We start from the raw sequence: 16,103 nt of genomic DNA, 5'->3' as shown, positions 1-16,103 counted from the left end.
TGCAAAAAACCTCTAATACTTTTATTTGCCCTTTGAAATAATTTCAAGCAGGCATTATGAGCGTGACCACCTTCAGAGCGGAGGATTCTTTACCTTGCGTGACGCACTACATCAATTTTGCATGGATGTGCACGTATATATGATCAAAAATATTTCCTACCATAAATATTAATTCGCACACAGTGTACCCTCTAGAGCGGACTTTTTATCCCAAAAACAAAACTAGGAACTCAGGCATGTGATGTTAATTTTACTTGAGCCCATCAGATCCATCTCAAATTTCACGCAACCTTGTTCATAAGAGTAGCCCCAAAAAACCTTATGCTTACACCACCTTTACGGCATTTCTCTTATATCCGAGATCCCATTTATCTTTGTTAAAATCACATACTAACAAAGTGGGGTCAACTCAAAATTTTCTACCTTTAATGATTAGGGAGTCTTTTAATTGCACAAATACCATAGTATAAATACAAAAGAGGACGAATGATACGCGTAACACATCGTCTGGTGTCACTCGGTGCTAGCTTAAACAAAACTGGCTTCCCGAAACGCCAAAGCGACTAATTTACTGCTACTCGCACTACTCATCTGTTGTTGACCCTCCGAGGGTGGGAAGCACTCAACGCGCTCTTCGGTGGTGGATAGGGGTTCACTCATCTCCGAACGACCCTCTGCTTCCGGCAACAGAAGCATCATACTCTCCCCACCGCACTCCTCAGCCGACTTGGAAACTCCACCCTCAGAACTCTCACCACTGCCCTCTGCCGATTTGCTACCCGTTACCACCGGTGCTGCCACGGTGTGAGCCGACTTGGAGCGCGGGAAATTGCGGACGTACAGTCGCTGCGCTGTCTGTTGGTTAGGTTGTTGCTGTTGTTGCTGGTCGAAGAGACGAGGATCAATGGTATTTGTTGCAAATGTTTGGTTGGGTTTCAGCCCTACGTAACGGCCATAGGTGTAGGCGACTTGTGAATGGCCATCAACAACGCGTTGCATTGGAAAGCTGTCATCGCTCTGCGTTCCTGTACGTCCTCCGGAGGCGAGAAACCGCGGCACACAGGAGGTACTCGGCCCGAAGCCTTTCAGCTGGGGTGGTTGACCATTCTGCCCGAGGACTTGGCGTTGCTGACCCTCAAGGTGTTTCTCCAGCGCGTAGAGACCTGTGGCTTGCAATGCCTGGTATTCCCCTGAATAGGTTGAGGAAAAACGCCGTTCAGCTATCTCTTCCAAATGACATCGTATGCATGGTCGTTTTGTGGGACAATGATTTAAATGTCCGTTAGAGTAAAGTTCCCATGTCCACTTTTTCGTGCCTCAGTGCAGGTCCGGTACCCTTTACATGTTGTACAGTTTTTTCCGTGTTTTTTTTTGTTTTAACGTAAACTCGATTCTTTTTTATCAATTTTGGGGATTCATTTGCCATATTTCTAGGTATGATGAGCTGGAGAGACGCAGTCCACTCTGCGCTTATATCATACTACCTCTAGTTCTGCTTTATTTTTAACTTGTGCTGTCTGCCAACTTTAATCAGTTGATGCTTTGGTGTACTGGTTGTCATTTTCTGTCAGATACATGGCAGTCACTGGAATAGATAGACAGTTGGTCGGCTTAAGCCTCTCGGTGTAGAAAGAAGAAGTAGGTGGAATCAGTTTAACCCCTGTTAAGTCAGCACGACTACCTAGGGCGACGGGCCAAATCAGTCAGGAAATTTAGATTGTTTCACTCAATCTCCGTAGTGAAACTACTCACCCGTTCACTTTAAATCAGATGATCTTATTTTCACGGATCTATGCTTACTTTTGACACCAATGTGACTCTTACGTTATTTTTCCTGTTTAAGAAACAGGACTTGATTAATGTGCTTTACTAGGTGCTGGTTTGCAAAATTTTAGGAAGCACACATTAGTGATTATGAACAGGAGCAACCATCCTCACATTTATCCACACTCTAACAAGCCAACTTATCTGAATCAGTGAAGGCAACCATTTTGGGCAAAATTTTTCTTTTCTATGGCAAGAGGTGGTTTGCAAATATGAACCTCGTGACGGAGAAGACGTCATGGGCCGCCGAAGGGGAGGGAAATTATCCTGAAAACGCTTAAACTGTAGTATCTCTACCCTTCACTTATCGCCAAACGAGAGAATATATCCTCATCCAATTTATCTACTCAGTTTAAGGACATGAAGATAGAGCTGGAAGAGAGAAATACTGAGTCTATTACACTATCTCATTGGACAGTTTAAGCAGAAGGTGATGATGGACTACGGTGAAGCGCTACTAGACTCCTGATTACTGCTAAAAAAGACTACTTGAAGTATACACATTTTAATGGGGGCACTAACAAAGAGATGAGAAAACGTACTCCAATTTAATCTCCTCTCTCCCTTTCCCCTTTCCTAATCACATTTAGGGAAACAAGATGATTTGGCTTTATAATATCACAATATGTTTTTTTCCCATTTGAGAACCATCGCAATGTGTGGCGCGCTAATTTCCAACTGAAAAGATTCACAAGACACCTGCCCATGTGTTACTACTTGGGGTATGTCAAGTTGAACCTTTTTGGTTGATTAGCCTAGACGACCTAGGCGTGTGTACGGGGCGAATTGTTTTCCTCTGCGTGTGATATTTTATGCAATGCTGCGGCATTCTCCTAATTAAAGGTACTTTACAAGCAAGTAAATCATTATTTTCGCCAATAAAGACAAATGAAGGTTTATTTCTATCCCCTTCTTCCAAAACTATTCATGTTAAATTACGCTTACGCACAGGTCTGCTTTCTGTTTCACAAATAAGGAAAATTTATAAGAAAGGTTAATTTGAAAATACTAAGTCAAGTGTGAAAAGGATTGTGCAGTTTTTTGTGTTTTCGCATTGAAAATTTTCCATGATGTCCCATGGATCTCAGCAACTAGCATAAAAGCTCGGCTTCTTTAATTTAATATTCTTTGTTAATTAGGTAGAAGTATGATGAAGTGGTACCTTTCATTTTGTTTCAGTAAAACCTCGAAAGAAGAGCATGAATGCCTAAAAAGTGCATAGAATGCCATAATAATATTGACTATGCCAGAGCCCAGTTGTAAATTCAGCCAGTTCAAGTGACCTCGTTGACCACGAACACCTGTCGAGGGGGCCAAGTCTTATTCTTATGAATACTCACAGGCAGAGGAAAAAACAACAATTTCCTTGAGTAGGTAGATTCCCGAGCCGTTGGCGCAGTCTATGCCAACTGATGGCATTTCGAGTAATTCAGCGTGGATACGATCGTGACCGCCACTTGTGCCGATGTCACAAATTCCCCTGCGATGAACTAACATGCTGTAGACGTGTTTTTACTCCACTTAAAAGGAAAGAAAATGTGTTGCTCAAACAAATTGAAGCAGAATATGTACGCTTTCTCGAAATTTCCGGTGTACCGATTCGAAGAAAGCGGATCAGGAATGCTACAGTAGAATTTGTCAACTTTTGGCTGTCCAGTTTTTGGAAAATGTCCTCCTCTTCATGAACTTGACTGTTTTCGTCCGGTTTGCATATTAAATGGCTTCTCTTTTTTTGCAGAATGTTTCAGTGAACTAACAAATAAACCATCACTTATGCGTACGAATTCAAAAAGCTCCCTTTCGGTGCTTGTTGTCGCAGATTTCCCCAAACTGCACAATCTTCATTACTATCTTACCTCAATGGTGCAGTAAAATAGACGGGAGTCGACTAAGAAAAGCAAGAGGGACATTTACTTTGTTAAAACTAGTAGTAGTTTTCAGCAAGAAGGTGGGTCAATGCAAGCCGAAATATGTATGTAGCGGATCTAGGTTGAAACAGCCGCGTGGACTAGGTAAACGGGAATGAGCCTTACACGCATTCGTGTACTGCAATTTGACGCACATTGAATTGTACGATATTTGCACCCGAAGCTACCATTCCAACAGTGAATTGGGTAACTCCTTGGCACAACGATTGGCAGATGGTTTGAATGACAAAACAGTAACGAGGATCCACAAACTCATCTGAGTTTTGTATGTTGAATGCCCCAACGCCAGGGAAAATTGATTGTTTGCTATTTTATTCAAGGTAAGAGCCATAGTGAGAAAATAATTTGTGTTGCTATGCCGAAATCTTGATGTGGCCATAAATCAGGTGGGGGAGGGTATACTTAAACTCCTCAACTGCATCCGCCTCATTAGCATTTGAGACGAAGTCTCGCACGGCATGAATGTGTGTTTCTTCAAACCACACATTCATCATGAACTACAAAGGAACACTAGTTTTAGGGGGGAAGGGAGTGCAGTCTTCCTCTCTGCCCATAAATACCAACTGCTTGTGTGACTTTCATGTACATAAACACATTCACAGTCACACTCCCGACCATAGCCCCGTCGCCAATACATGTCTGTTCATTACATGAGGCAAAAATGTTTACACGAGAGCAATACGCTTGGAGGCTTCTTTTTCGCCTATGCCATAGTGTTGTCTCCGCCTAGGAGAAAAAATCCTCGCCTTAGTTGCCTAATTGATTAGTACTGTGGGATAGGGGATATTCCTCCAACCTCCTCCTTCTCCCTCTCTGTCCCTATCCCTCTCCTCCCTCCAGTAGCCAACGCATTTTATTTTCACTTAAATGCGATTCTTATCGGTCTGTGCGCTGGGTGACTAATGGTGGGGTACTGAATGGTGATAGAGTGCGACCACCAGTTTTAGAGCCTAAACAACACCATTCGTGGCGCAAGTGTACCTTACTTTCACACACGATCTGTTTCAAACGTTCTACTTCATACCGCTAGTTTGTCTGCTTCACTTTGATGCAATTGTCTTCAGACTATGTAATTCAATTTGAAAAGCGCGCTGACTATGCGGGATCATGTTGACCAGTAAGCGAATTCATTTACATTCGCGTAGGTACTTTGGCAATAATGTTCTGGATCATCGTAAAACCACAGTAATAACGTGAATAGTACACTTGGTAGAAGGCCTCCGGGAGCTAATTTTAAATCCCCCACAGTAGTAGAGTTAAGCTAGCTTCAGTATCACTTCCAGCCACTCTCACTTACCACAGCAGACGGCATCGTTTCTAGGTACCGCATAAGGGTGACTGACGAAAATCTTGTCGATAGCCTGGCCTTGAGGAGTGATCTGAATAAAAAGAGATAAAAGTGGATCACTTATCATACTTATTTCAGGCATTGGAACAAATTTAAAGGAGGTTACTTTCGCCCTGACCACCAAGAAAAATCACGTGATCTGGAGGGATCCCATGTGTTTATATCTTAGCCTTTATTACCCTTAGGTAATGTGATGCCTCGCATTCAGTATAGCAGCTCTTTTATCGCTTGAGGGCATTGAAGCTGTCTTGAAACGCGTGACTGCTCTACTGGGTCCGCTGCAAAATGTTACGTGAATAGTCAAATTCTCACCTCCTTGTTATTTGGTATGTGAGCATACTTGACGGGAAGTAGAAGATCCGCACTTCTTGCAGCACTGGCCTGTTTTTTGCATCCACCTTGGTAGCCTTCGAGACTAGCCGGCGCAAAGGTAGCAAACTCCTGAGTCATCGATTTGGGCATCTCGAAGAAGGATTGACTCTGTGGAAGTATATTCCCCCCAGCCCGTTGACAGAGGATCATTTCGGACTGGCTTTGGATTACACCTACTCCTGATCCCCCGCCACCCCCACTTACTGCAAGTTGTGGCAGTGGTTGTGATGGTGGTGGAGAATTTAGTGTCCCAACTACAGATCCTGCAGCTTCGACACCAGATTGCGATGATGGAATGGTGCCAAGATAAGTCGGCGTTTTGGAACGACTCAAACTTCGTTGTGTAGCCGACACTACAAAAGTACAAGGAAAGGATTTTATGCTAGGAAATTATGTGAAAAAAGTTTATCTCAAGCATAGCTGAAGGCTAGTCTATTATTCACGCATCTTTAAACTTAAAAAGGCTTTCCCATGTGAAGTAATGTGTAAAGGTCGACCAGATTGGCTGAAAAGAATTCCATAATTAAGTATAAAAAATGGTTTAATCTCACAGCAAACTAGAAATGATTGTCATACTAAATCTTATTAAAAACAACCTAGTTGAGTGTATTACTAAATCTCATTACTTAAAAATTGAGAATTCTGTTGCCTATTAATATTGACTATCACTGTGGTCATAATTTTGGAGTGTAGAGGTTTGCTCTCGCTGGGCTTTCAACAGGCTCTTTTACTACTGCGTAGATATCCCATGTTTGATCAGATACTGGAAAAATATAGGCTTTGCTGTATACCTTTTATGCGGTCATCATCGGACAGAATGAGTTTCTTTTTTCAGTACAGCGCCCCTACTCGGAATTGGGTTTAGCGGTTTTATAAAGGCCTTATCTGATTTGGGATACCCTCCCTCTCATCCCGTCAAAAACATGCCGTAGTTTGCCTAGTATCTAGTATACACAGAAAAGAGAACACTGGTGGAATAGATTAAATCAGGTATTATGCTTACCAGTCATTTGTTTGACTGGTCCTATCTTGCAGTTACGCAAAAGGATGGTCAAAGCGAGAATAGCCACCAGGAGGATCACAAAAAGAACCGACATGCAGATGATGATGATTTCATTGGAACCACTCGACCACCCCCGCAGTCCACTAGCGGTAACACGCGTTGATGAGATCTTCATGCCATTCCATCCTGCTTGTCCCTCATCCCCTGCTACTCCATCTCCCTCCTGGGGCTGTAATGTCACACTATGACTTTGCGAACCGTCACTGAAATGATTCTGTTCTCCTCCGCCAGCTGCGGCACCGACACCTCCACCACTCTCGCCTCCTAGTCTGTACCTTCGCTCCGGTTGTACGTGGATCCGCAGATTTGGTGAAACGGTACAACGAGGCTCCACGCCGCTGTCACAGGCTTCTAGCGTAATTACATGGACTGTTGGTTGTGTGGAGAGTTGTATTGCTCTAGCTGTTGCGGCCTCGTCAGCAGATGAAGTGTTGGTAGCTTCATTGAAGCGAGACAACGAATCGGCCAAAAAGAGGAGACCGGACTGAGGATCGATGCTGAAGAGATTGAGGGAATTCCCTGCTTTTATTTTGTAGGTTATGCGACCATTATCACCCTCATCTGCATCGCTGGCGATTATGACAGCGAGTTTATGCCCAAGGGTTTGGCTGACTGCTACGGTTAGAGTGTTTGCTGTGGCATTAGGAAGGATGAAAACCGGGGAATTGTCATTTTCGTCCTCTAAAACAACCGTAACCGTGGCGGTAGCTGTATAGGTCTTCTTCTCCACACCGCCTCCCGAAGCAGCAAAGTCACGAACAAGCACGTTGAATGTGTAGTTCGATTGGTCTTCACGATCAAGAGGTCTTCTAGTAAACAGTTCTCCCGATGTTCGATCTATCTGGAAGACTAGAGCGTCGTGATCACTGCTAAGGTAGTAAGAGACCGGACCCTGGTCGTCAAGATCGAATGCAGTCACCTGACCGACACGAGTTCCACGGGGAAGATTCTCCGCTATTTGGAAAGTGTAAGTCTCCTGGGCAAAAACGGGTGGATTATCATTCACATCAAGCACCATGACCTCCACAGTTCCAGTTCCTGTCAGTGTATTTTCACCATCGGCTTGGTCCACTGCTAAGATATTAAAAACATACTTTCCATTTTCTTCTCGATCAAACGGAATGCGAGTAGAAATGGCAGCAGTGAAGGGGTCAATGGAAAAGTTTTCTGAAGTTCTTGATCCCTCAATAAAGCTGTATTTTACCATTCCATTCTTTCCGACGTCTCCGTCAGTTGCTAGTGACACCGAATTTCTCGTAGGACCGACAGACAACGGTTTCAGGATTGTTCCAGGCGGTGAATTCTCTGGCACCTGATAGGTCATCACTTCTTGTGCGAACTGTGGCTTGTGATCATTGATATCGCCTATGAGGACAGTGACATTGTGCACGGATTGATGGTTTGCACGATCGGTACAAAGGATCTGGATTTGTTGAAATGGTGTAGCCTCTCGATCTAGTGCAACAGCCGTTAGGATTGCATACTGGGAGACACCAGGACCCTTAAGAGCTTGGCTATTGAAAACATGGGTAAGTTGATTGGCAGATAGGCGTGTGTTGGCGTGCTCTTCAGCAACCAGGGTAAAGTTCTTATTGTCCAACACACATTCGTGTTCATCCTCTCCACAAAAGTCCATGTCACTCACCTTAAGTAATAGAAGTAAATACCCATTACTGAGTAAGTACTATGTTATGGGCTAGTTGTTCTGTTATTCCTAGTAAGGGTAGCGTCTGCGTAGTTGGAATTTACTTGAGAGAAAATTTGTAATGAAGACATTTAAATGGTCAGCATTACAAAACCTCAAATAGGACTGTCTGGACGCCTTTCAGAGCCTAGAGGCAAAACCACACACACATGGAAGCAGGGGACCGCTGCGTGGTCATAATTAATGATGCCATTAAAAACCGCTGCTTTGCCCTATTCCATGGAAGGGGGGGGGGGATCGATATGACGAGGGATGAGATGGGATGCGATGTCTGTGAGATTAATGCAACCATATGGCCGACAACTGTTGCCTTCCTCCTGCACTAGGCTGCCGGCAAGGCAGATCAGATGTTAACCTATCCGTGATGGGAGAAACACTATACTGCGTTGGCATGGTCATCTTTTGTTTGTAAGACTCGCTTCGTGACTTTTTCTTCTTCACCAGTGCAGCACCTCTCAGTTAATTATGCCTTCTGTTGGTTGTTTAGACGAGGTTACTGGAAATATCGTAACACTAGAAGCTTCTTTACGCTTCCATCCAAATTACCCAGACATAAAATTAAATTACATTTCGCTTTTAGACGGGGCAGAGACACTTTTCTCCCTAATAAAATCAATGCAAGGCACCATCTTTGTGGAAATACTAAAAACTCCTTCTTATGTTCTCTACGGTAAACTTTACTCTCTGGTGTGTTCATGGCAGGCAATTCTGATCAACAGGTTCGATGTCATTCAGTTTTCAAGAATGGGGAGGTCAAGCCTACAGTTACAGCATTCATAGCTAGAATATGGCGAATAATCTGTGACAAAAGACTCTGTAAAAGTTCTTAGGATCACTAGGTTGCTATGGCTGACACCGGTTGATGCTCTCTATCTTCTACCGCGTGTCCATCGCCGTCAAGGAACAGCAACAGTAGAGTGTGTATGATGAGTAAGGAGGAGACGATACCTACCCTAAATCTATCTATTTTCACTTCCATGATTGTTCCGAGTAGAGAGCTATGCAGCTCTCAGTGTGTGGTAATTCAGTCTGACTCTCAACAGTACCCCTGTGGCCGCAAGTCCTTCAGCCTGGTCTGTGATCAAGCTCCTCTAATGGACTTCTCTCCCCTATGTGGCTGCTCAACTCTATCTCTTCTCAACACTTAAATACAACCGAATCTAGGTTCTAATCACAAGCGATGATGAAATGCATATCGCATGCATACATCTACATTTTGCAGGAAATTTTCCTTTCCTGAGTAATTAGCAGAAGCATCCCGCAACTATTGTCGAGGGAACTGAGGTTGTGTTCTTTCTCCGCATTATAAAACACTCCTACATATCTTTTTACCCAAGCAATAATCATCAATCCATTTTCCCTCATAAATCACCACTGAAATCAAAGTGGAAATGCTGGAATCCACTTGCATAGGATGGACTAATTGTAATCCATAAATGATTGTCTCGTCTAAACTCTCTAGTGTGCATTAGAAATCCCAAATAATATTTTAAGTAAGTGGGATTGATTTACCTGAATAGTGGCAACGAAAGTGTCGACCGGTGCATTTTCAAAGACACACGCGTAGGATGTTTGAGTTGACAATCGACTAGAAGTAATTCCCGTCGGTTTTCCCAAAGACTTCACGCATTCACCGGAAGTGGTAGGTCGCATAACTCCGATGACCGGTGCCTCATCGTTCTCATCCATCACAACTATATTAACCGTGGCCTCAGAGGATCGAGCGTACCTCGAGTCGGCCTCATCTACAACGACCACCTTGAAACTGAATTCCATTCCTTTCACGGTGTCTCTGCCAAACAAATCGGAGTTGGAGCTTTTCTTCAAATCATCCACGAGTTTCCACCGTCTATCAACGTTCAGGGGACGTCGGACGACCACATTTCCGTTCGGTCGCACATCGAAGAGATGCTGAGCTAACTTATCGATGGACCTCCAGCCAACATTCGGTGCAAATCCAAAGTGGAAGGCCCCGTTCTCACCAGAATCTGCGTCGGTGGCTTTTAATCGGAGCACAACAGAGCCCACTGGTGTTGCTTCTGAGACTGGACGATCAGGTGTAAACACAGGTTGAGTAAATTTTGGGTCGTTGTCATTGATGTCCTGCACCACAACTGTCAAAGCAAGAGTAGAAGTATGCTGACGGAGGAAGCGTTCTGCGACAATAGAGTCAGGTACGCTTTTATCCACTCCATCAGTGGCTTTCAGAACGAGTTTATATGAGCTGGTCACCTCATGATCGATTTCTCTCTCTGTCTGAAGGTAGAGACTTCCGTCAGACTGATCGTGGATCAGTTTAAATGGTATAGAATCCCATCCCTCAGGCGAAGGCTCATCAACGAGGTCTTGTTCAATTCTATAAGAGATTCTTGCATTCTCTCCTTGATCTAGATCGATAGCAAGAGGAAGAGATTGCCGTTTTCCCACTGGATCACCATCACGAAACTCAATGACATGGCGTTGCAAGTTTTCCGGCCAAAAGGGAGCCTGGTCGTTGACATCGAGCACGGTTATACGAAGCTGGTAGATGTTGGATAGGTCAAGTGGGTCGCTCACTTCGCCCTTCTCCGTGACAGCTACCCGGAGAGTGATGACACATTGACCGTTACTGGCAAGACTTGTGGTAAGAATCGGTTGCGATGAGAAACCAAAGGTGCCTGGTGGGGGGCCCCCAAAATCCGATTGAGGTCCAGGGAAAATAGAGAGGGGATAGAGGGGACAGAGCTTCTCCCTGTCGATCCGGTGAATCACCACAAGTTTGCCTTCTGAGGTGACCTACAACACAAACAAAAAGCCAACTTTTCTGCTTACTATTCATGTTTGAAAAATAAACCTGCTTACTAATGTAACCTTTTTGAGTAAACTGTTTTATGTCCCCAGTTATTGTGAGGCCTTGAGAAAGGGAGAAATAAAAGTGTAAGAGGATAGCGACATTATCGAAGAGGCGATCAAATTTTGGGTCCTAGACGCTCTCAAACGGTGCAATAAAATCAGACTGGCTGCCGTTATTTAGAAAAAAAAAAAAACATAAATTAGCTCTGGTTACATTAAATTTCTGTGGAAATTTGAAGACAAGTCTACTGGTAAATCCGTGAAGACGGTGAAGCCTGGACTTATTAGCATCCTACACAACAATCCTGACGTGGATTCCAGTTTTACGTACATTTCGTGGTAGTTTTAGACCAGTTTCAATTCTGGTTTTATCCTAATGTATCAGTTGTGGATCTAAAGTTAATTTTTACTTGCTTCAAGAATTTATGACAGTAGACACTTATGGAGGATTAGTTTCATACGAAGGGCTTCCCTTATCTGTCACAAGTGGTAAATAAAAATTGTAACTAACCGCGTGTAATGGAGAGTAAACCTACGTGAGGTGATGGACCAAATGAAAGTGAAGAACAATAACAAGTTGATGTGAAAACGTGCCTTCATAGAAATTAAAGGTACGTAGGACGATGCCTTAACCACTTACATCAACGAGGCGGTTTCCGATGTCGTCAGACCCTACAGCCTTGAAAACGGGCATTTGTAATTCCGGGAATTTGCCACTCTTAGAAATGAGGGCCCGTAGATCTGCGATCACAGACCCACCGGGCAGTTCTTCACTCGTTTGCAGCTCTATCACCTCTGTGCGAGAGACGCCAACAACCAGTAGAAATGCGAAGATCACGACGTCAAGTGACATTCGTAGTGTTGATGGCATGGAGTTCGGTGAGTTAGTACATTAATCTGAAAGGTAATTCAGTTATTATTTACCACTATCCATTAGATAGATTTGGATCTGTTAAATATCAGGAGAGGTTTGGAGTAACAATTAAAGTAGGGATAACACTCTCCAATGATCTTGGAGCATTCATGAAGTTTTAATGTTCAAATTTAAAATGGTTTTCGTAAAGTGCCTTCAGAACTAATGGCCAATGTTCCTTAAAACATTTAGCATCAAAGTCACATACACAATGTCCCCTTTCGCTATCTGAACCGTTGGTCACAAATATGTGACATGTGGTAGTTTACCACGACTACTAACTGTATAAAAATTGTCTTGCAAGCCATTTATGATGAAAAGTGGATAAAGGAAGTTTTTGACTTAAAGGTAATTGGATCTCCAGCTTTTGAGCAACTGCTAAAATTGGTTAAAAAACAATGACAGCAAAACAACTGAACCGTGAGCAGTTAAATTGTCTCTGTAAACAAGATGGCATGAAAATGCCCACTCAGATTTCTGCTGCAAATCGAGATTTGCCTGTATTATTACCAATACTTTGCCCACTTTCCTTCTTTTTCAGTCTTGATGCAAGTGCTACACCACTTACCCAATTCACAGCAGTGCCGGCCAATCCCGCTCCCTTTACTCACTTCCCCTTTGCCTTCCACCCAATTTAAGGAGCTGTTGACGCAGTAAACGGGTTTTTAAGATTGAGAGAATAGTCCATAAAGTTGTGTGGCCTGGGTTTTACCCTGTGGAAATGTTTATACCTCACCCCAGTACTTCGACCCCCCCTAACCCGCGTCTCAAAAAGTCGCTTCACGTTCATACCCAGACGGTTTTACTTGCTCCGTGGTAAAGCAAGAGACCGCAACAAACAGCTGACTCTGATATTATTTTGTGCTTTTTTTTTGCCATTTTATTCTCCTCACATTGCCGACTGTTCGAGAGACGGGTCACGTTAGGGCTTTTATGCCTCCCAACAGATTTCGGGGAGAGTTTTCTTTCTTTAATGGGCGGTCACTTTCAGCGTTCTTTGTTCCCGTGTGTGCCCGCTTTTCTCTTTTGCCTGTTGTTTGATGCATAGACGTGGGGTGGATTTAGACCCACGGACTGCGATTAGCTAGGCGAACCATGCTGCTCCAGATGCTAGAAAACATAGAGCTTCCTCCATCTCCTGAGCAAGCTACCTTCATCTTGAAATCATGAGGCTTCTCTTTTGCAATTATTTAGGATCCACAGGCACCCAGACTCTAATTTAGTGTGCCCAGAAAAGGATCTATCACAGTTATGCTCCCATGCCCATGAAGCATGTCGGCGCGAAGTATTAAGTAAAAATGTGTGTCCCAATATATCTGAAGCATCCATCGCAGGCCAGCCTAGACCAGATACCACGCCACTACTCAAGATGGCGGGTAGCGGTGGTACAATCAACAGCGTGTGATGATGAACGAGGTATCCTGTGAACTTATGACTACCTCCCTGTATCTTCAAGCACACTTGGTACGGTGATGGGACACAGCCCCTTAGCAATGAGGTTTGGATGGTGTAAACTCTCCACAGACTGTCGTCTATCTGTTAGTGTTGCTCACTACCATCCCTGTGAGCATTTAGATCGTGAAACTTCTGGTACTAAATAATCGGTGAATAGCCTCCGATGAAGCTGTACAAAAGCTGAACCTCTCTTCAACACAATTACTCGTGTACACGTCTACTTCCGAAAGGTTAGCCTATGTTGGATGTCATCAGATAGTTCTCTTGTACGCTGAGGCGTCGCAAGTATTAGTTGGACGCCGGTATAAGTAGCAGAGAACTGTAGCTAAAAAATAATGCAATCTCGCTCCTTGGTAGTATTTGAACAAGCATTGAAAGTCATTTTGCGCTTGATTTGAGACCGCAAAGCCAGATGTGGGGCTGACAAGTCTGAACCCGCAAAGTCGCAGAGGTATCAATCAAGAAGTACTACTAACCTCGTAAAACCAAACACCTGTCTTCTGGCACGGACACTATGTTTAAACAGTCTAGACAGGGGACTTAAGCCCAAACAACGACGTTGCCATAAAACTGAAAGCAGAGGTGAGTCGCTCTGATCTCGCGACAACCGCATTAAGTAGGACTACTCACAAAGCTCCACTGTACACATGTATTGTCTGTCTACTTTAAATGGTACAGCATTCTGATCGGATTAATACTTCAAACTGAATTTGGCGAGGCGTAATGGACAAAAGCCGCACCTGTCCTTCTCCTTCTGTCCTATACATCACGTTTTAACGCACCCGCTTCCGTATCCTTAATAAACTGGCTAGGAGTGACAGGTGCATCCCTGTTGCCACGACCGCAATGTAGTTTTGGTTCATCTGTGCTATAGGTAAGATCCATTCGCCTCATATGAAGTGTGGACTAAATATTGTGTTTCCGCCAATCTTGCGATTACTCACGCGGGCTATCTGTGTAATGCGACCACGGGAGACGAGATAAATCTTATTTCATCAGGCGCGGTGGAAGGGGAGGAGAAGAGGGGAGGGACAGAGACACAAGTGGTTACGTTTTTCACGGGTTGACCGTCCACCTTGTTAACCACACGCCTCGATGGGGCAGAGGCGATGGAGGAGTGGACAGCCTTGCTAACTTATCACCACTATGATCTCGTGCCCATACACATGTATACAAATGCGCAAAACCGAGCGCGTCAAACAAACATCTCCAACGCAGGATTATCACCTGCTCCTCATCTACCCCAAAGCGGTGGAGCACATTAACGCACACCTGAGATTCTCCCCAGGGGAAGCAATGTGGACCTGCTAGGTGTTTCTGCTCCATATTAGAGCCTGGGGGCAGCCCAAAAGTCACGGAGTGGCAAAGTGTTTATTTTGTTTCAAAATTTCCCCATAGTTTCATTCAAATGTGTCATGCGACACATCAATGCGGCTGATATTCCACAAACTATGACCCATCAATTCATATAAGTTAATTTCCGATGGAAAAGTCAGAATTTACCTCTGAGTTGTCAATTTATTTCCATGTCCGTTTTATTTTACTTGCAGGGTGGGGGAGGGGGGGAAGAAATCTTGCTTGTCAGCTATGTTTTTCCCACAAGTCAAACATTAACCGCAAATTTATCGCTTCCTCCGCTCCCTCCTCGCATTTCTTGTCAGTTGTTGTTGATGTTTGCCTTGTGCATGAAGAGAGGCAGAACAATCCCCTGAATTAATGTCACTTTTTGAGGGTCTACGTGGGTTATCTGCTCCCTTCGCTTTATCCAATCGGTGGTCTTTCTCCCTCCGTGGTGGTGTTAATTAAATTTTTTCCAAGGCATGATTAAATTATGAGTGAGGATGACACACAAACACCCTCTTTCCCATGTGATTGAGTAAATGGACATGATGTAAAGAACCTCGGCAATGTTTGGCTTCACTCGCCCCACGAGCAGGGAGGTAGGCAATGGGATTTCTTTTCTTTGCCCCCCCCCCTCCCAACAAACCAGAAGAAATAGTGGACATTTGCGTGTGGAAGCAAAAAAGAAGAAGAGGCATAGATGAGCACGGAAATGACTACTCATTTCATTGAGTCGGTGGAGAAAGGGAATTTGTGTTGCAACCTTGTCGTTCATTTATTCTTTGGGAAAGTTATTTGTCAACCGATGATCTTGAGTGAGTGATCAAGCCTAAATCAGGACTGGGAGAAAAAAATATTACTTGACAGTCAAATGGTCTTTTACAAAATGAACTAAATGTTTTTTTTATAGGGAGCGGATGTGAATGGTCAAAATGAGCAGCTAGTAATTGTGACTGGTTTTCTTGGGAAGCCTCGGGTCGAATAACAATTTCTCCAGTTTGCTACAGGAGGAGGGAGGATGTTAAGCCAATTGATATGGCAGTGTGCGAGCCTACACGCATTCACCTGATTCTCGGTTCAAAACAACAAAATGTTTTCGCATTAATGATGCAACCTAGCCTCCCATTAATAGCATACTTGGAAGAAGAAAATGCACCTAATCTGACAGATTGCTTTTACCTCGCGGTTTATCAGCTTTCTCAAATGTATTCCCTCGGACTAAATCATTTGATTCTCTACGTTGATGGCAAAGCTCGTGGGTATGATGGCAACTTCAGAGATGACCTGGGAACAACGGCAGGATTCTTAAACTGTCTACCTGG

General features: G+C 43.9%; 1 protein-coding gene across 1 annotated transcript; it reads right to left on the bottom strand. All coding sequences in view use genetic code 11, as the record gives it.

Moving 5' to 3' along the window:
* Window positions 1-528: 528 nt before the first annotated feature.
* On the bottom strand, window positions 529-11,925 carry EGR_05859 (Protocadherin-11 X-linked; the record flags this gene model as incomplete). The annotated part of the gene is made up of 6 exons (XM_024495108.1): window positions 529-1,190; window positions 5,050-5,131; window positions 5,413-5,825; window positions 6,476-8,180; window positions 9,753-11,015; window positions 11,713-11,925. The coding sequence occupies 6 exons, from the start codon at window positions 11,923-11,925 to the stop codon at window positions 529-531; spliced, it is 4,338 nt and encodes a 1,445-aa protein (XP_024350454.1).
* Between the last annotated feature and the right edge of the window lie 4,178 nt (window positions 11,926-16,103).

The sequence above is a fragment of the Echinococcus granulosus genome (genome assembly GCF_000524195.1).
Source record: "Echinococcus granulosus chromosome Unknown EG_S00047, whole genome shotgun sequence".
NCBI classification, from domain to species: Eukaryota; Metazoa; Platyhelminthes; class Cestoda; order Cyclophyllidea; family Taeniidae; genus Echinococcus; species Echinococcus granulosus.
The sequence above is the reverse complement of the archived record's forward strand: the minus strand, read 5'-3'. Positions and strand labels throughout refer to the sequence as shown.